Source organism: Oratosquilla oratoria, chromosome 29 (genome assembly GCF_046742065.1).
Source record: "Oratosquilla oratoria isolate Oo_2021 chromosome 29, ASM4674206v1, whole genome shotgun sequence".
Classification (NCBI taxonomy): domain Eukaryota; kingdom Metazoa; phylum Arthropoda; class Malacostraca; order Stomatopoda; family Squillidae; genus Oratosquilla; species Oratosquilla oratoria.
This window is the reverse complement of record NC_134805.1, coordinates 9383043-9406170: the sequence shown is the minus strand read 5'-3', so window position 1 is coordinate 9406170 and position 23128 is coordinate 9383043. Positions and strand designations below refer to the sequence as shown.

The following is a 23128-nucleotide window of genomic DNA, read 5'->3' as shown; positions in this document are numbered from 1 at the left end:
AAACAATCCCTCCCATGACACTCATAATTCAGTATACAATGATGTTACTCATTTCATCTAAAAATTCTTCTTGTCTACTCTGTGAATTATTTCAAGTCAACAAGGAGGGGGCCAGTATATAATGGAGCAGTAGAGCTAACCTGCTGTGGACACACTATGTCTCACTGCATTGTCTTCAACCTGAGTGGCATGGCAGGGGTCAGGGATGACCCTATATCGAGATGATAAGGCAGCTGACAACTGGTGAATGCTCCCCACCACATACTGTACTACAAGCCCGTGACATGAAAAATGTCTCACACTAATGAAGCCCAAACAACAGTCCAGTTTCTTCCCAGAACCCCCATGGACCACTGCTGATTACTGTGGTGCTGCACATTTACAATGAAACTCATGGTAGTAACTATCATCACAATGGTCACAAAGGGATCCATGTGTTCCTAACATGATTCAAACTACAGCCTTTAATATCCTAATTCCTTCCTGCAAAAACCAACATTCCTGTCATAACTGTTCCTCCTTAGCCAGGTGTTTCCTTTTCCTATGACTAGCCATTTCCTACCTTTCATGAACACATTTGGTTAAGTTTCCACACATTACATTGAATATAGAAAACAGTTATCTAAACAAATTTGTTTCAGGTGCAAAATAAAAATTTCCACTTGCCTTATCCCTCTCTTCCTGTGTGGCCTTGATACGGTTCATGAGGACATTAAGTTTTTCTTCATACTGATGTCTCATAATCTCTAATCTTCGCTGACTTTGCTCAAGGCCCTCAATCAACTTCTGCTTGATTGAGATCTCACTCGTGAGATCTGCTAATTCTTCATTATAATTTTCTGTAAAATATGAAGTGTTTAGAATAACCATTCTGTGTCTACAAAAGCCTTTCTTTTTTTTAAGATCCACAACTATCAATCACATGACTGGTCTCCTACATATTACACAAAGATGATACAATGACAATGACAGGCCTTCAGAGCTGTAGTTGTCCAAGTCAAATCTCTACTCAAACTTCTCTAACTATTTAACCTATCAACCTCTTGAATATATTGACATCCATGTATGGATCATGAGCCAAGAGTAGGGTATACAAGGATGCTGGCATCAGTTTCCTGATTATATCTATTTTGTAACTGTAGTCAAGTGATCTCCATATTTTGTGAACAGGCTTGATCATGTTTTCTGTGACATTATATTCATTCAGGGTGAAAGAGTCAGTATAACAGCAGTAACTTTATCAATTGTAATGCGTGTATTGATGTATCATCGTACATCAGGCAACCTGACATGCACATGAATATTTGACTCTTATTCAAGAGGTTAACAACCAACAGAATATAAATTTCACTACCACTGTTTCAGTATCATTAATGGGTATCTGAATAATACAGACATTGTAATAAATGTAACAATTTTGGACCTGGACTTTCCTTAGCTCTAAAGGCACACAGTGCTGTGCAGTTGAAGCAGAAACTAATTTATATATACAATTCAAGAATTTGCATGCACATGTACAAAGAGAAAAAAAGAAGAAAAATAAGCTAATCAGTCAATGTTTCAAACCTGTAAATTACTCTCAAAAATTTTACTTAATTGTATACTTTATATTCCTATGAAAAAAAAATCAACACTCTTAAAATCTGACTAAAATTAATCACTACACTTAAGAAGTAATACTTTGTAATTGCTTAAAATCTGTAACCACCTGTATCTATAACATTTTCACTTGTTTACAAGTTTCTCTCCACTTCTTATTCAACTCTCAACGATAAAAACATACTAGTTCTTTAGATGCTGAACAATTCACTTAACTACAATATGACTTTCATTATAAAAAAATTCATGCAAAATAAGCCATATTTACTGTGCTCTGGTGATAAACTGACAATGGATCAATATAAGATGCAGTCCCTAAGCAATTCACTTTATGCAAGACTAAATTGGAATGGTAGGAATAGGAGAAAGTATATGTTACACAAATTACTTAACACTGATGGACTACTTCATATATAGTAATTAGGAATTATCAATTTGAATGAAGACTGTAACTGCTCAATGCTATGTTTGGTTTTATTAACTTCAGTGATCTTGCAATGGGACTGCATGGAAAATCAACAAAAAGATTCATGCACAAGTTGCTAAAAAAACGGATTTGTCTGCAAATGGAATCACAGTGGCATTACCTCGCTCCTCATAATCAGAATCATCCTCATCGTCTGCACAGTTAATGGGAAGAATGAGAACAAGCTAGAGTACTACGCTTTGTAGCAAACTTGGAATATTATACAGCTTACCTTAATGGTTAATGCAGTTGGGTTTAGGCAAAAACAACCTTATACAGCAGAGGTCAGTTACCAAAACAATGTCTATACTGCACACAGTTAATGGATTAATTTTGAGAGAAGAGTTCCACCTATTATGGAACCCACTAGCTTATTACATCAAGTACATGAATGATATGAACTGTGTCAGAAGGGTTGTTTACAAAAAATGTAACGAAAAACAAGATGGAAGTAAATTGGAGACTCATAACTAGACTGCAAGGAAAGGGTTACTAATGAGGCAGCATAGTTTAAGATTATGTACTTTAGAGAGATGAAATAATACTAAGTAAGTTGACATGATTTAATGCAATGATAAAGGTTACTGCAGAGCAAGGTAGATAGAGATGGGCAAGGTGGCATGCAGTCACAAGAGAAAACCTGGAGCAGGGTTTCCTGGAGTCAGGCAGAGTAGAATGGCACCAGGTGGAACTGTATGAAACCAGGAAATATGGAGAAAGGTGGACTAGTGCTAAGTGACAGTAAGTGGGGTGGGATATAGAGTAAGGCTGGTGTTGTGGTTAGTGTTGTAGTTGGTGTCGTACTGGGTGTCGGGGTTTGTGTTGGGGTTGGTGTCGGGGTTGGTGTCAGGGTTGGTGTCGGGTTGGTGTCGGGTTGGTGTCGGGTTTGGTGTCAGGTTTGGTGTCGGGTTTGGTGTCGGGTTTGGTGGGTTTAGTGTCAAGTTTGATGTCGGGTTTGGAGTCAGGTTTTGATTTGGTATCAAGTTTAATGTTGGTGTCAGGTTTAGTGTTGGTGTTAATGCTGGTGCTGCTGCAGTGGTTTTTTCTTTGGTGTTAATGACTTATGACACCAGATATGGGAAGAAATTGTGCACCCACCCAGACTTCCACCAGGTTCTTACTCCTTCAGATATGTTCATGTCTGTGTGCTGCCAGTGCTCATTAATCTGTATGTATTTACCTAGTTCTATTATACAGGAAGGGAGCTATGCTCTTAATGACCCATCTTTGTATCTCTCAGCATCTAGTTTGTTCTTAAATTCTTGTATGGTTTTTGCACATTCTATTTTTTTGTCCAATTTGTTCCAGACATCTATCACTCTGTGTGGAAAACTATTCTTTTTCAGATTTCTTCTATAACTATCCTTTTTGAGTTTCTTTTCATGTCCTCTTGTTTTTCTTCTGTCCCACTTTAATATATGTGCATAATGATATGTGAAACAGCTTGGCAGAAAGGCCATACCTATTGTACTGCCAACCTGTGTTGGTGTATAGCTGCATAAGAGTCTGCTTTAGTGAAATGTTTGTTTTATTTTCTTCTGGCAGTGGACAAGATGCAGGGATCACCTGTCATCCAGGAGGTGCCAAGATAAGAGGGAGGGAAGAGGGTAGAGGGGAGTGGAGTATGTCGGGGATGTAATGAGTGGGAGTGGTTTCTATGCCTTGTCTTTTGGCTACCTCCCATGTAAGGGGGAAAAAAGCCTTTGATATATGTATATATTATGTATGTATGTACTTCTGTTTTTTATTTGGGTATTTGTGATGATATGATGGCCACAGATCCTGTTAGGCTCCAGGCTAGCTAGACCTCTGTCTGTGGAAATTATATTTACCTAATACAGGGTATACAGAGATAGAGATATGTTCATGGGTACCCCTATCTCTATCACCATGTGTGAAACTTTGCCTTAAATTCTTTTATGTTATTGAAATTTTTTTTACTTGTTTATTAAATTCATTCCTTACCCTGTCTTCAACTATTAACTATTTTTGGTCTCAGCTGGTCTATTTCTTTATTAAATCTATTATAATTAATCAATACCATGTTCCTGTTCTATTCTGATACTACATTCACTACTATCTCCAGTCACTATATTCCTACTACACCTTCCACTGGCTTATTTCCTTCTCTAGCTTGAGATCCCATAACACCACCATATTTGAATAAATCCAAGAATCCTCCCTTTCCTCTTAACCTCACTACCAGAACCACATGCACTCACAAGACCTGCACCTCCCATTCTACACACACATCAATCAAATCAGCCATCCTGAGTCCACTGCTGAACAAAGGCCTCCTTCATAGTATTCCATGATTTACACGACCGCGCCATCCTCTGCCATGTCACTCCTGCAAACTTCTCAATATCATCTCTCCACCTTCTGTCTGGTCTCCCTCTTCCACGTTTCCTATCTCGCAGCATCCACTCAGTAACACACTTGCTCCATATACCAAAGGCCTTTTCCCCCTTACAAAGGAGGTAGCCAAAACACAAAGGCATAAAAACTACTCCCATTCATTCTATCCCCAACATACTCTACTTCCATCCAACCCCTTACCTTCCTCTTATCTTGGCACCTCCTGGATGACGGGTCATCACTGCATCTCACCCACTACTCTGGGTAAGAAGCAGTGTTGCAAGACACAGCACATCCACAGCAAGGCCGCTTCATTAAATCGGTGACCCCACTCTCTGTCCCCTCATTCTCCTTGTCCCCTCCCATTCTATCTTCCTCAATGTCATCCTTGAAGACATTTCTCTCCACTCCACCATGCACTTACCTATTTAATTGCTTACCAGCAGTGCCAGTCTTTCCTCCTTCACCCACTCACTACTTGTGAGACCCACCATACCTACCACACACTCAAAATTTAACTCTCCCTTTCCTTTCAATCAAGTTTCACTCAATGCTAACACATCCTTCTTCTTTCAAAAAAACTACCAATCTCTTTCCTTTTACTCTTATTTGTACCACATCCTTACACATTTAATGACCCAGTTACTAGGGTTCTGGTTGGAGTCCTTCTCCCCTACACTCCTAATTCTCCTGGAGTTTCCATTGGAAAAAAATACAGAGCAAGGAGTCTCTTGTCACCAATCACCTTCTATGACATGTATAGGGCCACATTGGCATTTCACTCTTCCCAACACAGAGGGATCAGGAAGAAGTAGAATCATTAAGTGGTAAAGAATAGGTTCAAGGGGACTTGATAAAGTAGGAACACCGGTGACATGAAAGTATCAGCATTCCTTTAGGAGTATGGATTTTAAAATAATACGGACACACGTGTAGCTCTGGTTTGTAGAAGTGCTACAAAAACAGTCCCTATAGACAGCTTGTTAACCAGGTCATCAATACCCCAGTTTGGGGGTGGGGTTGGGGGTTATAATACATGTGAAAACTTACCACTAACTTGTACATAATTCTCCCCATTTTTTTTTTTTTTTTTAACCAAGTTAAAATGGGTTCCTGTTTTCATTACTTGGGATCATACCTTACATAAATATATATCCTTAAGGAGCTAATCTTACTAAATTACCAACCACATGATCTAGTTTCAAATTGTCTGGCAATTGTAAATGTACATTTTGATCAAGGAATACTATGGGGTGATAAGGAACAGTACAGAATGGAGTTCATTATCAAGAGGTATTCTAGAAAATTTAAAAGGTTGGAAAAAGGTAGTGATTAAAAATATGGTTAATGTGTAGCAATGACGGTAAAGGTTATGTGTGGGTTTCACTGGGCTTGACATTAAGGTTGCTGCTGTTGTACAAAACCAATAACAGTTGTCTGACATGGACAAGGTTTACTTTTGATCAATTTTACTGTTTTTTGAAGTGCTTGGCATATCTGCATATGTCTAAGTGCATGTTCTTTGCATTTGACCACTTGCACATGGCTATTTGGCTAGGTGTTGTTCCTGCATGTGCTAAGTGCCATCTCCTCAACAGTGACCAAGCATACGTCGTCTGGCATACATTGTTACAAGTTGGTATGTTCAATACAGCAAATTGCCAAGTGTTTCTATCATATCAGGTGCTTGTAACTTTACATTTGACCATGCCTTACTATCTAACCATGAATATGTCCAAACCTTTAGATAGTTCATAAACAAAGAATTTTCAAATATGCATCCAATTTTGTGCTCAAAGCCGAAATATTCAGCAAATTACTGTTTACAATCCTAAATTTCATATCATAATTTTCATCCAAGTTTTTTCATAAAAGACTCTGAAAGTATTTTAAGTTTTCCTGTTTATACATGTAATGTTTAACCTAGCATAGGGCTCTACCTTAGATGAAGTCCAAAGCAAAAGCACATACTTGAGAAATATTTAAATTACAACTCTCCACTTCCAACAACAAACAGATCACTAAAAATTTCTTAAAACTTGAGAATGCCATTGCATCTACACTACAGGGCCACTAACAGGTTATGGACAAATGCTTCCCGATGTGTTACAGTGGATTCACATGAACATTATGACTTTGATCTTACTTGTTACCAGTGAGCACATGTGATGCATTGGGATTAAACATGAAAAACAAATTAAGAAAGAAATACGCTTAGAGCATAGGAATGCTTCAAACTTAATGTCAAGCCCTGACATGTGTAATGTCCCTACAGTAGTTAGAAATCAAATATACATCATATAACTTCCTACTGGGCATAAAATGCATTTCAATATTCAAGGACATTTCAAGGATTTCCTATAATTCTCTATGAAGTAACAGATATAGCTACACTATCAACTGGATATAAATGGTAATGTCAAAAGTTTATACAATTCTTCCAGACATAAAATGCTGTTATCTGATACAATTCAGCATGCAGAAATATACATAGATAAGCAATATTAAATTCACTAAATACTAAAGCACCCACATTCTAATGTTTTTAAAATCATGTTTCTAATCACAAGTTCATCCTCAAATCCCTTCACCAGTCCATACACTAATCAGGATGGTCAAGATGTAAAAGTTTTAATTAAATAGATTTAGCTTGAAAAAAAAAAGCAAAAAAAAAAAAAAAAAAAAAAATTCATGTGAAAATACAGTACTACCTTTCATTAATGGACTAATAGGGGGGTAACGGTGTCCGTTGATGTGAATAATCCGTTCATTTGGAGTGATTTTTGGGTGGCATAGTGATGGCACAGCACCAAACAACAGCACCAAAAACACAGAAAACACAACAAAAACACCGCAACCACAGCTAATTAATGTCCGTTAATGAGAGGTAGTACTGTATGTCAATAAATCTTGAAACTACACAACATACATCAATGCTTACTAGGTCATGGTGCTGTGAGATTAACATCCATGTTTGGATATCCTGCCTCTCACTCCATCCTCCTCATGCTCATGAACAAGCCTGGAATCAACTGCAATGCCTATTCTATTCCAAGCAGATTCCTATCATGACACTTTAAGGTGTATGAAAAGGTAGACTGATTCTTTGATTCGCTATAGTGGCTCCCATGGATGGGAGTGGAGTAAGTGGGGACGGAATGGGTGGGAGTGGTTTTTGTGCCTTGTTTTTTGGCTACCTCCCTTGTAAGGGGAAAAAAGCCCTTGGTATATGTATGTACCATAGTAGCCTGATACAGGATCTGAACCAAGAGTTTTTCAAACAACTCGCTTGCGCTTCTGACCTCTGGCTATGAGTATTTATTCAATCGTATTTACTCGAGTATACAAGGTTGTAGTTATGCTCATGGGGTCTCGTCCCTATGACTCTGTTTATCAAACTTTGTCTTCTAAGTCAAAAGCTATGCTTCCCACCATCTTTTAAGCCATCTATGACCTATTGGATTAGAGTGGGAATGGAATTATGCCTTTTGACTTAGGCTACCTCCCTTGTAAGGGGGGGAACAAGCCCTTGTTATATGTATGTATGACTTATTTGTTCTTTTATCCCATACTAACAGTTCCACTCTGTCCATCTCTTCTATTTCTTTCTCTGTTGTAAATATCATTTCTCTCTTCACATCTCCAATGTGGGTAGTCCCACCTTTCCAGTCTCTCCTCATATGTCTTATCATATATAAACATACCTAAGTTAAACTCCATTTACTATTCACTGTTGAAATGCTGAGCCTTTCTGCATTGCCTCTGTCTCAAGCAGTGTGGTAGCGGAACTGGGATGACCTCTATCCATGAGGTGCTACGGCGGGAGGGCCAGTGTATGGGTTTTAGGATGTATGTGAGATATGTAGGGGCAGGTGTATGGTCTGACTCAACCAACCCCCTTGTACAAGTGAAAAGACTGAACAGTGAAACAGTAAATGCCAGAACTATACACGAGTTCAAAACTAAACTGGACGTGGAGAGATACGAAAACGGGTCACAACGAGCATAGCTCCTGTCCCGTAAAATACAACTAGGTAAATAACTAGGTAAATACTACTACAGTGAACTCTGGCATACTGATTTTTTTTCTTATTCCTCATATTTGCACCATAGACCCGAGTACAATATCTAAAAAGTTTTTTTCAGGTGGACTTCTAGAAACAGGATTCAGCCCTGGAGCTAAGATGGAGAACTGGAGTAGACTTCTAAGCTACCAGAAGAGACGGGATGACTGCATTGTGGACAAATGCCCAGGATGTAACACTTCATCCCATACTATTCAACATGTCATGGATGCATTATACGCAATCACACACACAAACAACATAACATACACTCCATAAAGGATTTGTGGGAAAATCCCGTCCTGGCCGTGGCATTCCTTGGGGAGACGGGACTGCTCGGACAGACAGTCTAGGGAACAACAACAACAATAACGACTGGGGTAGACAGCTAGCAGATTGGGTTTATTACAGAATACTGGGATAGTTTGGGAATATGGACAGAACAAGTGGAGAAAGACTAGCAAAACAAGTGTAGAAGGGAGACTAGGTGCGGGTGAAAATTTGTTGTAAAAGGATGAGTGAATGACTTAGCCTGAAAGGGTCGTTTGCTCTGCATCACCTTGAGTGGACAGGGATAGGGAGTTGCCATGTAATGAAGCAATTGGGTTAAATCAGTTTTGGCTTTTGGGCCCAGCTGTGGAAGTGCTGTGCCTTGCTGCATTGCCTCTGACCGAGGACAGGAGATCGGAATGCCCTTCCATTCACGAAATGATGGGAGTGACAATGAATGATTCTTTGGACAAGTGTGGGTGGGAGTTGGGTCAGTGTATGTTTAGATTTGGCCAACCCCCCCTTATAAGTAGGAAAGACCCTTTTGATATATCATCAGCCCCATAAAGAAAGTGCCTAAGTCATCTGTCCAATTTTCAGGAAATCGAAAAAAAAAAATCTATTTTATAAATGTATGTAATGTTCCTCCTAACGGAGTTCTAACCTACTCAGACACTAAATAAAACATTGGGAATTGTACCACAAGGAGCAATGAAAATTTTTGATTTAGAAAAAAAAAAAAAAAAAAAAAAATCCAGACATTGACGAAAAATTACTTAGGCAACTTCTTTACGAGGGTGACGATATACACTGCTTCTGCCCACATCAGTGGCTGGGGATATAGGGATGTGAGCCCATGAGCATAGCTCCTACCCTGTTTATTATAATTAGGTAAGTAAGAGGTCTAATTTCACTTCTTGAACTGATATTTCCATTTCACCTGGTCAGGCAGGAATGAAGATCACTCTAAAAGTAAACAAGTATATCTTCATTTTCACCCAATTTACAAATCTATAACAGAAAATAAGGACAAAAAATAAATAAATAAATAAATACAAATAAATAAAAAGAAAGAAAATTAATATATGGACACCAAAAAGCCTTTTCCCTCCTATAAAGGGGTAGCCAAGTCAAAGCATATGCCTACACCACACTCATCCAACACCATTCACTGTCCCATCTCAGCACCTCATGAATGAAGGGTCAACCCAGTCCTCTGTAGCGAGAAAGTGTTCACATCGCAGGACCTCATTAATTCAAAATCATTTATGGAGCAGACATGAAGAGCTTCCTTTTGGGTCACATCATCTCTTTGTCCATTTACCCATCTTTTGCAGACTCACTTCCTTGCCCCCTTCATCTTATCCACTCATTTCATTCTTTGTCTTCCTCTGAAATTCAGTCCATTCACTTCTGCTTCCCACACTCATTTTCTTCTAGTCTTTCTTCACCCGTTCTCTCCATGTGCCCCAACCATCTCGGCACTCTTTGATCTACCTTGTCTGATGGCTCTCTTCCATCCCTCCTCTTTGCCACACCTCCACATCTCTAACTCTATCCATCCGTGTAACAACTACCATGCTTCTTTAAGCATTTCTAGCCTTTCACCCTCTAAACTCACCTCAAACCCACTATTATCACTCCCTGTACATACCTTACTTTTGCCCACATTTATTTTCAGCTTCCTCCTTTCACACACCCAAACTCCACCCCTGTTTCAGTCTATTCTCAGACTTAGCCATAAACAATTGGCTCACTTTACATTTCCCTCCACCCTCACTCTCCTGCCCCAAAATTTTGCATGGTATACACTGAACAACCATGGTAATATAACCTAACTCAAACCATTCAATCTCTCCATTCCCAACTCTGACACAAACTCTATTACATATACCAAAAAACCTTTTCTACCTGATACATCTACAAAACACCCAAAAACACTTCTCTGTACACCCTATTATAAACCTCTAAATCTATGACAGCCCACATAAAGATCCTTACTGTTTGCCAAAAACTTTTTGCATATGTCTTGAAAAAAAAAATCTACACACACTCTCCCTCTCCTAAACCCACACTGCTCCTCACCAATTACTCCTTCCATCTTTTGTAATCCTTGTAACACCCTCCTATACACTTTATTGACTACACCCAGAAGACCAATCCCTCTAAATCTACAACATTTCATACTTAGTCTTCTCCCTTATATAGTGGAACTATAAATGCATTTCGTTCCCTTTCACACACATCAGAAAGAAGAAAAAGAAAAGTGAAGAAAAAGGAAAAAGAATTCAAAAGAAACCATGGGATTATAACAATAATTACCTCAAATAATCTTGGCTTTCTTGTTTGTACTAAAAAGTTTCTACCAAGATGTAATGCTTTACTACAAGCACTGCCATCTTCATACAATAAAAACAATTGAACTAAGAAAACTATATAAAATAGAAATAAAATAAAATGAATTAATTAAAATAAAAATAAACAAATAAAACTCATCATTTGTACTTGGAATGGATATGTATTTGTATAGCACCACACTCAAAAAAGTATGTTCTGCTACATGTCATTTCTGCAAGTTTCAATTAATTAATACATCTTTTACATCTCTCATCCTCACCTTTGTCCTCTGCACTTTCATCTGAACTTTCTTCTACTTCTTCCTGTTCTTGTGGCTCCTCTTCATTCTCCTCATTGTTGTCCTCTTCATCTGCTGACCCACTTCCCCCTGACACAGTTTTCTTCCTTTCAAAAGCTTTGAGATCTTTTCCGAGATCCCTCTTGGCTTCCTCAATGAGCTCGGCAAAACTCTGGGTGCTGTCCTGCATACCACCCATCATGTTACCAATCATGGAACCTGGTAAGAACAATGAAAGGATCAAGAGTTTACCAAAAGGAAGTACATATACATACATACATACATATACCAAAGGCTTTTTCCCCCTACATGGGGGGTAACCAAAACGAAAAAGGAATAGAAAACACTCCCACCCATTCTATTTCCTATATATTCCACTCCCCTCCACCCTCCTCCCTCCCTCTTATCTTGGCACCTCCTGGATGACAAGTCATCCCTGCATCCTGTCCACTGCCCTGGGTCAGAAGCAGTGTCGCAAGACACAGTAAGACATACATATATACATATACTAAAGGCTTTTTCCCCCCTTACACAGGAGGTAGCCAAAAGAAAAAGCATAGAAACCACTCCCACCCATTCCATCCCCTACATACTCCACTCCCCTTTACCCTCTTCCCTCCCTCTTATCTTGACCGTTACTGCTACGCACTTAAATATTATAAAAGTAAATATGTACAATTATAAAGTACAAATAATCCTGGTATTAGAAGAAATGTTAAGCATATCAAGCATTTTCCCTGTCAATCAATCCATTACTCCAGTCCTCAGTCCTCTCTTGCAGAGGACCCATTGGCCCTCCAATCAGTGAAACATAAAGTAACAATGAATTATTATCATTGTTATTGGCCATCCCTTTTCATAGGTGAAAAAACTTTTTGATATATATCTATATGAAAAAATCCCACTGTTGGAGAAAGCAAACAGACAAAGAATAGAATTAACCTTATATTTCGACGACTCTCTGTGGTCCTCTTCAGCAGACAAGGTCATGTCTGCTGAAGATGACCACAGAGAGTGGTCGAAATATATGGTTAATTCTATTCTTTGTCCGTTCACTCTCTCCAACAGTGGGATTTTTTCATCTTACCTATGTGTCACGACATAGTTCCCCTCTGATATATTTATATGTAGACTGATTATTCATCTGTAACATATCAAGTTAATCAAATTTAAGTTATATTTAATTTGCTTCAACAATGGAGGTATTCAGCCTTACCCAATCCAAACAGCATGAACAAGGTCATTCTATGTCTTTGTTAGCTATCATAAAACATCAAAAGGTAAGGTACTGCACTAAGAATAACTTTCATAAGCTAATACCTATTCCTATATTTTACGATACAACGTGTCACTACGTCTGTCAGCTATCATCTAAAGGCATGAAAACTTCCCTTTTCACTTGTCAACTGTCTTGAACAAAGTACATACATACATAAATATACCAAGGCTTTTTCCCCCTTACAAGGGGGGTAGCCAAAAAGGGAAAGGCATAAAATCATTTCCTTCCACCCATTCTATCCCTGAATACACTCCACACCCCTCCACCCTCCCTCTTATCTGAGCACCTCCTGAACAAAGTGAAAAACAATAAAAAAAATATTCATATTACCTGTCATAGGAACATGTAACGGTGACATGGACAACCTGGCTGGGACGTTGGTCCTGTTGTTGACCTGTTTCCGCAGCTGCTGACACAGATGCTCACTTTCACACAACTTTGCTCTTAGCTCTTCAATCTCCTTCAAGTAGCCCTGGATCACTGAGGTCATGTCCGAATCCTCACCAGCTGTTTAAAGATATTTTTCATTAATTTAACATTCATTGTATCATAAAGTTCCCCAAACTGTACTGTCACTTAGCTCCTCAGTCTCCTTCAAGTAGCCCTGGATCACTGAGGTCATGTCCGAATTCTCACCAGCTGTTTAAAGATTTTTCTATTAATTTAACATTTATTGTATCATAAAGTTCCCCAAACTGTACTGTGACTCAAAACTTGATGATATCTAGTAATGATCCTTTACATCAGTGGTTCCCAACTTTTTCTGGCTTGAGGCCCCCTTGCCAAGCTTTCCAGAAATCCCCGGCACCCTTATTAGAAAATCTAAATTCTAGTTCGTCAGTATTTTGTTGATTCAACATCAGTGTAACAAAATTTTGTCCCTGGATAATGTGAAAATACTCATCTTTACACTGATGCTACTTTAATGAACAAAAATAAATGACAGAGAGAGTCGGTAATACAAAAATTATTTTTGCTCTGAATTTTGGCGGCACCCTCAGTTGATCTCACGGCACCCTTGGGTGCCGTGGCACACCGGTTGGGAACCACTGCTTTACAGGTTGCTCACAATTTGTTTAAAATTCCCATGTTCCACTAGCTTTTAACAAGTGAGCAATGGCGATAGATTAAATTAGATCCGAGACCCCCTAAACAACAGCTGATCATAAAAAAGGACATTCAGTGTTATATCTCACCACTGAGCCACTGTCCTGCTGCCTTCTCTGCGAGTAGTTGCGTGTTCTTGGTCGTGAGTACATCGATAGTTTCTTGCAGGGCCTTCACGCGAGTACGTAGGTTATTTGCTTCACTCGTCAACATCTGATTTTCATGGAACATGTCGTTGACGGCTTCCGAGCCATCCTCCCCCATAATGCGTTTACCCTGGAAAAGGACATCATTACAGTATCAATGGGTGTGGTAAGTCTTCTTTATCTTGTATCTTTAAATAGCCATGTACAGTATTACTCAAATGAAATTTTCCAGAATTACTGATGTATGACTATTCATATTCTCAGTTATATAGCCATACAGTGCCTCGGACATACATTATTTCATCACATGTGACCCTCTAACTTGCTTTGTCATCAAATATATAGAATATTTTGGCTTATCCTCATTACTACATCATTCTCATCTCAACCATCTATTATTTTCTTTCTAATTCCTTTCCTCTTAACTCTGAGCCTGATTGATAATTGATTGATTGATATAGTTTAACCTCACAAACTCCTCCCATCAGAAGGCTAGGAAAGTGCCCCTTACAGAGGACTTTGTAGAGTGGAATTTAATGAATCATGACCTTGGTTCAACTTCGCCAGTGGCAGGATTTGAACTGCCATCCCCTTGACCTTCACCACAAGTAACGATGTCCTAACCTGCTCAGCCACCTTGAGCTGGTGGGTCCGTTTATTGACTCTTGATTACAGCTTTGAACCTAAGACATCTAAATCTCCTTACCTGCTTATATTCCATTAATTCAACCTGCAGCTGTTGTATCTCTTGGCGAAGGAGTGCCAAGACCTTACTGGTCTTGTCCTGGTTGACCGTGACACGATTCTTAATATTACGAGCTCTGTTGGCATATTTGAGTGTATTCAGAGTTTCCATGAAGTCTGTGTCACTTGGAGAAACACAGGCAATCATCAATGTCCGGCTGTTTCCTAGTGGAAGGAAATTATAGTGGCCTCATAAGTAGTCTATCATTAATTAAGTAACACTATCAAAATTAGATACCAATCTCAAGACGTTTGGCAACAGCCCCAAGGATGAGTGAAATATTCACTAGAAAAGAAGTATTGTACAGTACAGTTATTTACAATGTGTGAATATTGGGTGGTGCTGGATTATATTCCACATGTACCTTACACAACCTCCAACAGAAAAACAAACATACTTCAGCTCTTCACCAATTACCTCCAAGAGAATCCTGAAGAAGTCTTGTGAGTTTGGAGTCTCTGTAGGGTACATGACACCCCTTCTTGCTAATATCTCCGAGAGCAGAAATTACATTCCCTAAGGCCAGCTGTAATGAAAGAAGGTACAGTTTAATTTCACTCTTTGGTTTTACCTGTGACACAAATAAAACTTATATACACATTACAAATATCGATAATATTCTACAAGGCAAATGTTAGTTGTACAGTCACTTAATTCCATTCTCTTCTAAATCTAATCTAACCCCAGTATTTGTTAGCAGCCAATGAAATAATTTTTGTCTTATGTGCTAGGACAGCCACCAGTGACGTCAAAACTAGCACTTCCTCTTGCTGCACCTTGTACAAGGGTCTGGCTGGTGGCTATCACTAGTTCCCCATACTAGAGGCTCTGCTCCTCTGAGGCTACAAGCGATAAAGTTCCTGCCTTCAAAGACTATTCTCCAATTGAGACGTATCTGCATCGTCACCAGCTGTTTACAACTACTCACAACACCCAGTCACTTGCTTCTACCATGTGATTCACCAGCTGGCTTTACCTGGTATCCACTACACCCCAACCAGCTGCCGGTAACATGGGAACCGGTCAGGCACTTACCAAACCACAGTTGATGGAGATGCCTTCACGAGCTCTCTCCCCGGTGGCTCCAGTCCTCTTGAGCCGCTCCGATCCCGCCAGATCGACGAAGTGGAACTTGGCCGTCAGCGTCTCGAACTCGGGCACGTCCTCCGGGTTATCCGGGTCCTGTGGGAAAGGCGGCAAAGAACAGAGTCAGAACTGAAGAGGTTCCGAGGAAAAGTGTATCTACAGACACAAATGCTGTAGAAGGGATTCAGGTGGACCCAACATAGAGTACTTCGTTGTGATCCTGCAAAACCCATCAGGAGGTGCAGCCTCGAGGGCCTGGCACTCGATCTCTGGGCCGGACCCCAAGATCTCTATCAACTTTAACTATTTCTTACATTTTTCCACATATGGAGAGTTGACAACCGGCGACTGATCTCCTACTACTATCGGCTAGTGACTACAGAAAACAGTCTAAAGTTTCTTCCCAGAGAGAATTGTAGGAGAGCCCAAGGAACGTTGCCGGATACCGTGGGGCTGCAGGTTTTCTACTTGGTAAGCTTCAAGGAGGTAACAACAGTGTAAGGGAATAAGGTAAAATTGAAAAAAGTAAAGACTTACGGTAGCAGAAGATGGAATACAAGGAGGAGGAGGAGGAACAGGAGGAAGAGGAAGATGAAGAGGAGAAGGAAGATGAAGGGGACGAGGAGGGGAAGAAGAGAAAGAGAAAGGAAGAGAAAGAAAAAGGAGATGAAGACAAGGAGGAGAAAGAGGACAGGAAGTAGAGGAGGACAGGAAGTAGAAGAGGAGGACAGGAAGTAGAAGAGGAGGAAGAAGAGAAATAGGAAGAGGAGAAAGACGAATAGACAGAGGAAAAGGAGGTAAAGGAAAAGGAAGAAGAGGAGGAGGAAGGGGCATGGGAGGAGGAAGAGGAGTAGGCGTGGAAGGAGGAAGAAGAGGAGGAGGAGGAGGAGGCGTGAAAGAAGGAAGAGGAGTGGGAAGAGAGGGGGTTTAGTCGGACCAAGCTGCTGTGGAGTGTTTTGCTGTGGGTTGGAGCAGCAGCTGCAGCAGCAGCTGGGTCTCCCACGAGCTGCCGCATCTTCCGTTGGCGGCGGCAAGCTCACTTTTCGAGCTCAAAGGGAATATTTTCGTGTGAAGGATCCTTTCTCCTCCTCTTTGTTAATCATTTCCTCGATCCTTCTCTGCCTCCTACTCCTCCTCCTCTTCCTCCACTTCCTCTTCCCATGCTGCCACCTCCTCTTACTTCTCTCACCCCCCCCCCCCGTCTTCCAACCCACAGCAAAACACTCCACAGCATCTTGGTCCGACTAAACCCCCTCCCCCCCACACACACAATAAAAAAAAAGGTGTTCTTCAAGCTATTTCCATTACGACCACCCAGTTTGATTTGGTTTTATTTGATCTAATTATCTAATTTTTACTGTCTTGTTCATTGTACAGATCTTGTACCTTTCTTACTCCGGTATGAGCATTTTAGACGTGACCGTGATTTATACACGAACGCGAATGAAGAAGGGTTGGGTGGATTGTGTATAGCTGGACCTGGAAAAGGCAACAAAGTGCCACACAAAAGATTAATACGGAGGTTGGAAGACGTAGGACTTAAAAGAAGCACATTGGAATAGGTAAAGGATTTCCTGGATGACAGAAGCGATGAAAAGTGGGGAGGAGGGACTAGTGGAGTACCACAGGGATCAGTACTGGCGCCAGTAACGCTCTTGGTATGCATCAATGTGGTGAATGGCTGGTAGCTACGCAAACCTATTTGCTGATGATGTGAAGACCACGAAAGGATTTAAATCTAAATAAGATTATGAATTGCTACACGAATTACATACAATTTATGAATGGAGCCAGATGTGAAAGATGAAATTCATTACGAAGAAAGATAAACTCGTAAAAAAATCCAAATGAAAAATAGACCACCAGGGGATTATAACATGGAAGATTAAATAATCATGAAAAAAGCAAAGACTGAAAAGGATGTAGCTATTTTAATCATATCATCTGTCGCCAAAAATCATAAACAGGAAAACGGGAGAGACATAAATTGCTAATGAATACGAGTGACATTTCATGGCATGGATGATGTTAAGATGTCACGAAAAAAACTTGATTCGCCCCAGACTGAAATGTGCAACAGTGGTTTGGTGTCACTCACACACACACACACACACACACACACACACACACACACACACACACACACACATGGTGATGACGATAATGATAATTACTGCATTATCATTTACATATCTCCTCGCAACGCGGCCACACAAGAAGAAAACCTTACGACCCAGGACCGAGTCGCGACCCGTTCTTCGAAGAGTTCGAAGATTCTCCGATCTCTGCGAAGAAAACCTCACGACCCAGGACCGAGTCGCGACCCGTTCTTCGAAGAGTTCGAAGATCCTCCGATCTCGACGAAGAAAATCTCACGAAGCGTACTTCGAAGATCCTCCGATCTCGATGAAGTAAAATCTCACGACGCGTACTTCGAAGAGTCTCCGAACTCTGCGAACTCACCTGGAACTGGGCGACGCGCTGCTGCTTGATGAGGAGGGTGAAGATGGCGTGCGACCTGGAGGACTGGGCGTTCATGTTGGTCGACCCCGTGGTCCGGGAGAGGGCGCCGGACCGGAGACAGTCCAGGGTTTCCTCCACGTTGGAAAGGTTCCTGGTCGTGATTCCAGTCACGTAAATGCCTCCGCCGGCGTCCTCGTGGATTCGGATGCCGCTCTTGCCGCCACGCTGTCGAAATAAAAAATAATTAATCAATTTACGGGGTGAAAAAAACAAATCAAAACTAAATTTCCAATCCATTTAATGGACAAGAAATCATAAATGAGCGTCTAATATTTTTCCGCGTCGGGGCAAATTAAACTTAGGGGGCGGAAAGAAAAACGGTTCAATTTACGTCAGTCTTTCAATGAACTGCAGTTTGTGAGCACAAGAAAAATATGAAATCGGGAATACGTTGCTGATGGTGTGGAACCCACGTCCATTGAAGTGAACTCCATCAATTCCGAGGTCAACTGTTTAAATCAATGCAATGTATAGTAACAGTATTTAACAAGGAGTCCTGTAATAAACGTGACTAATTTCTATAGCCACATGTGTGTAATACATATGTATATATATATATATATATATATATATATATATATATATATATATATATATATATATATATATATATATATATATATATATATACACTGTCCTTTTTTCCTGGTGTAGTGAAACATTTTTAATACTACTGTGAACAAAATTCCAGGAAGTCGTTTAAATAATGTACCATTAAGTTCACTCCTAAGTACTACAGCGTCTGGCACCTTCTAGAAAGCTTTGCGAGGTCGTAAATTACTTTTTCATGTCGTAGATCTACGATCTAAAGTCACGCCTCCCACAGCTTCCCGAAAGACGTCAGACTCCGTGGCTACTTACAAGTGGAGGCAACTGTACCCGACCTGGTGTGATACGACACTGTCTTGGATCACGTGCTGGACTCGTGATCTACTGCTATTACCCTCCAGGCTGAGAGCTTAGAGCTCGTATATGGCCCGATTTGTAGGTAATGCTGTGACCTTACACGCACGCACACACACGCACATCTACAGAATTATGAAAGGAAAAGAATGTCTTGATAGAGAGGACTTATTAAAGCGGGACAAAGGAAAAACAAGAGGACATGCAATGAAACTCAAAAAGGATAACTACAGAAGAGACCTGAAAAAGAACAGCTTCCCACACAGAGTGGTAGATATATGGAACAAATTGGATGAAGAAATAGTGTGTGCAAACACAATACAACAATTTAAAAACAAACGATCATGCGAGATACAAAAACGGGTCACCACGAGCATAGCTCCCTTTCCCGTATAATACATCTAGGTAAATACAACTAGGTAAACACATACATACATACACACACACACACACACACACACACACACACACACACGCACATGTTCAATTCCTTGCCCACCAGAGCTGGAGTACTGGCTCATAGTGTAGTGATAATTGAATTTCAGCCATAGGCAAGACCCCTCAGATCGCTGAATTAACGTCGTCACCTGACGTTATGCATTTTTCAAAAAAAATAAACGAGTAAATAAACAATGAATAAATATATTTATAAAATAAACAAAATAATAAATGAATAAATAGATAAATAAAAATAAAAAAATACACGTGCGTGATAGCTATTGCATGAGAATTATAATCACAAATAGCAAATAAAGTTACACTTGTATAAGCAAAGTAATGTCGAACCATAACATTCTATACACAAGTAAGAATATTATCTTCAAAATACAAAAATATAATTATGTATATTGTTCCATGCATACATTTATATATATACATACAAACATACATAAATATACACGCCATATGGGGTGCCGACTACACGTTTTATGCAATAGGACATTGAGGCATTTTGATTTCACCCCTCCGGAGTAGAGTCACGCAGCGTTCTTGGATAACAACCCCCCTCTCAAAAAAAAAAATAATAAAATAAAAAATAAACAAATAAAAAAAAATTTAATAAATAATATAGCGATAACGTCCCCAGCCATGGAAGGAAGCGCTGGTTATCGAACGACGACATCCGAAACGCGTCACATCCATCTGTCCAGTGAGGATCTGGATACTGGAGACCGACATGACACATCCCCAACGCCGCCGACAACTCTCCGAACTCGCTCGAATGCAGAACGAAAAACATCAAACGACTCCATCTCACATTTTTCCCCTTTTTTCCCATTATTTTGTCTAAAAACGGTTTCACCCTTTGTACTCGTGCCCCTCCCCCCTCTCCCCCCCCCGCCACTGAACACCCCCCCCCTCCCTCTTCCCCCTGGCAACTGCCGAGGACGAGGCTCCCATATGAGAAGCCAACGGTCAATCATCCACAAGAGACATGCCCCGCCCTCCTCTTCCTCCTCCTCCTCTTCTTCATCCTACACCTCCTTCTCCTCCTCCTCCCCCTCTTCCTTCTACACCTTCTCCTCCTCCGCCGCCTCCCCCTCCTTCTCCTCCTACTCTTCTTCCTCCTCCTCTTCTTCCTCCTACATCTCCTTCTCCTCCTCCTCTTACACCTCCTCCTCCGCCGCCTCCTCCTCCTACTCCTCCTCTTCCTCTTGGAGGGAAACGTTTTGGCGCCGAAGACTTGTGTCTGGAGACCACCGCTTCGGTACAAACAAGGATAGAAGCGCCGGTGGACCGATCGGTCCATGACATTATCCGAAACAATAGAGACACGACTCCCAGATACTCCTGGACTCAACCTTTAAGAATAACTAGGCCCCGAAAACAAATTTTCGTCATTTATCTAACGCCTGTGTCAAAGGATTTCATAGCAGATCGCTTTGACAGAAGAAATATGTATCATAAGCGGGCCGCCATAGAGATGAAATAAATCGTCAGGCGCCCCCCCCCCCGAGGTTCGAGCTGCTGCTGGACCAATCAATCTGCTGGCTCAGGCATGTTGTAGACCCGCAACCCCCAAGTAACCGACAATGAGGACGCAGCTTCTTGTGGCGTGTTGATTAATTTATTATTATTATTATCATCAATTATTATTATCTTATCTATTTATCTATTTACTTTATTTTACTTAGTTATTATTTTATTTTATTTATATGTTTTTATTTAATTATCATTTTTTTTTTTTTTTTTTTTTAGGTTTGCGGAGATGGCACTCTCCCGGACCTCAGCCTTGCGACAGTCCGGAAGATAATTCCGGAATGGCCGTAGCTTCCTGGTGGCATATCTGGCTTCCAGCCATTCTCCTTCCAGTTTCCAGGAAGCACTACGGGTCGACTTCCAAGAGACAGATTCACTTTCGTCTTGCAGTTCGACATAACACACTCGACCTCTTCAGCCCGGGGGGGCACAAAAATAAATAGAAATAAATAAACAGACAAATCAAACGATCAATAGAGATGGTGAATAGATGAAATATATAAAGACAAATAGATAAATAAATAAGTAAATGTAAGGAAGGTTTAATGTAGCAGCACATTTGTAAAATAAGACTTACACACTGTCGGAGAATGAGATAAGATGGACAGAAAATCTGTATATTTCGACCACTATCTGTGGTCCTCTTTAGCAGAATGATGAAGAAGACCACAGACAGTGGTCGAAGTATACAGATTGTCTGTCCATCTTATCTCATTCTCTGACAGTGGCGTCAACAAGTCTTGAATAAACATAAAAAATAAAATAAAATAAATAGGCATAAATATACTTTGGCTGTCGCTTCTTAATTCTACTCAACTACTTTTGGGGGTGGGGGGTTCATTCGGGACAACCCCCCCCCCCTAGGTACTCCAGCCCTCACCCCCACACACACACACAAGCGTTTAACGACTACATCTTGGGGGTCGATGAACGAATACTTTCACTACAAACAAGAAAAAGGGCGGGCGGGTAATGGAGGCTTAAAAGAGATAGGTTTCCTCATCATTTCTTTAAGAAAAACGTATATTCGAGTTTCAAAAATCGTATATTTCATCCTACGAAGAGACTTTATTGAAAACTGTTTGCTTATAAATCATTATTTTCCTACAGTTTCTGACTCTGTACTCCGTTGTTAAAAGGAAGGAGAGAGAGAGAGAGAGAGAGAGAATGGGCACTTTTCCCGCACTTCAAACGGAATCTCCAAGAGGGTTCTAGTCATCACTTCCCCTCCCCCCTTCCCCCTCCCCCCTTTGGACCATCACCATCTTCACCACTTCCAACCTCCTTATCCTTCTTCTTCTCTCTCTCTCTCTCTACTTTCTTGATATTTTTATTCGTTTCAGATATAAACAAACACCCACCCACCCACCTACCAACACACACACACACACACACACACACACACACACACACACACACACACACACAGAAAAAGGGAGTGGGAGAGGGAGAGGGAGGGAGAGGAAAAGAGAGAGCGAGAGAGGGAGAGGGAGAGAGAGAAAAAAGAGAGAGAGAGAGAGAGAGAGATATCCCATAATCACCCCCTACCTACGGGCCCAACCCCTTCGGTCCAGCAGCTCCTTTGTTTCGCAGACTCTTCCTTATCGCTCCCTATATCTCCCGGCCTTCTTCGGCCTCCTCCTCCTCCTCCTTCCTCTTTCTTCTTCTTCCTTATTCTTCCTCCTCCTCCTTTACATTTCTTCTTCCTCTTTACTTTTCCTCCTCATCCTTCTTCCTTCCCCTCCTCCTTTTCCTTCCTTCTCCTTCTTCATCCCTTTCTCCTTTTTCTTCCTCCTTCCTCTTCTTTCTTCTTCCTCCTCCTCCTCCTCCTTCTTCTTCTTCCTCCTCCTTCATCCTCTTTCTTGCTCCTCTTTCTTCTTCCTCCTCCTTCCTCCTTCCTCCTCTTTCTTCCTCCTCCTCGCGCTCTCCTTGGCCGCTTCCTGAGGCCGAAGACGCCGATGCTGCTG

General features: G+C 40.7%; 1 protein-coding gene across 6 annotated transcripts in view; it reads right to left on the bottom strand.

Annotated features, from left to right (window-relative positions):
• Positions 1-23128, bottom strand: part of Klp31E (kinesin-like protein 31E) — a 433444-nt gene that overhangs the window by 49749 nt on the left and 360567 nt on the right. For 5 of the 6 annotated variants that reach the window (XR_012967722.1, XR_012967726.1, XR_012967725.1 and 2 more), the window contains exons 4-12: positions 18219-18443; positions 15705-15851; positions 15087-15195; positions 14631-14833; positions 13868-14054; positions 13002-13178; positions 11375-11611; positions 2187-2219; positions 667-839 (exon numbers count right to left, since the gene is read on the bottom strand). Coding sequence is in view for 1 of the 6 variants with exons in the window: in XM_076211681.1 (XP_076067796.1) it covers positions 667-839; positions 2187-2219; positions 11375-11611; positions 13002-13178; positions 13868-14054; positions 14631-14833; positions 15087-15195; positions 15705-15851; positions 18219-18443 (1491 nt within the window). In the remaining 5 variants the exon portion in view is untranslated. The remainder of the gene's footprint in view (positions 1-666; positions 840-2186; positions 2220-11374; positions 11612-13001; positions 13179-13867; positions 14055-14630; positions 14834-15086; positions 15196-15704; positions 15852-18218; positions 18444-23128) is intronic. The other variant, XR_012967724.1, reaches the window with a different exon arrangement.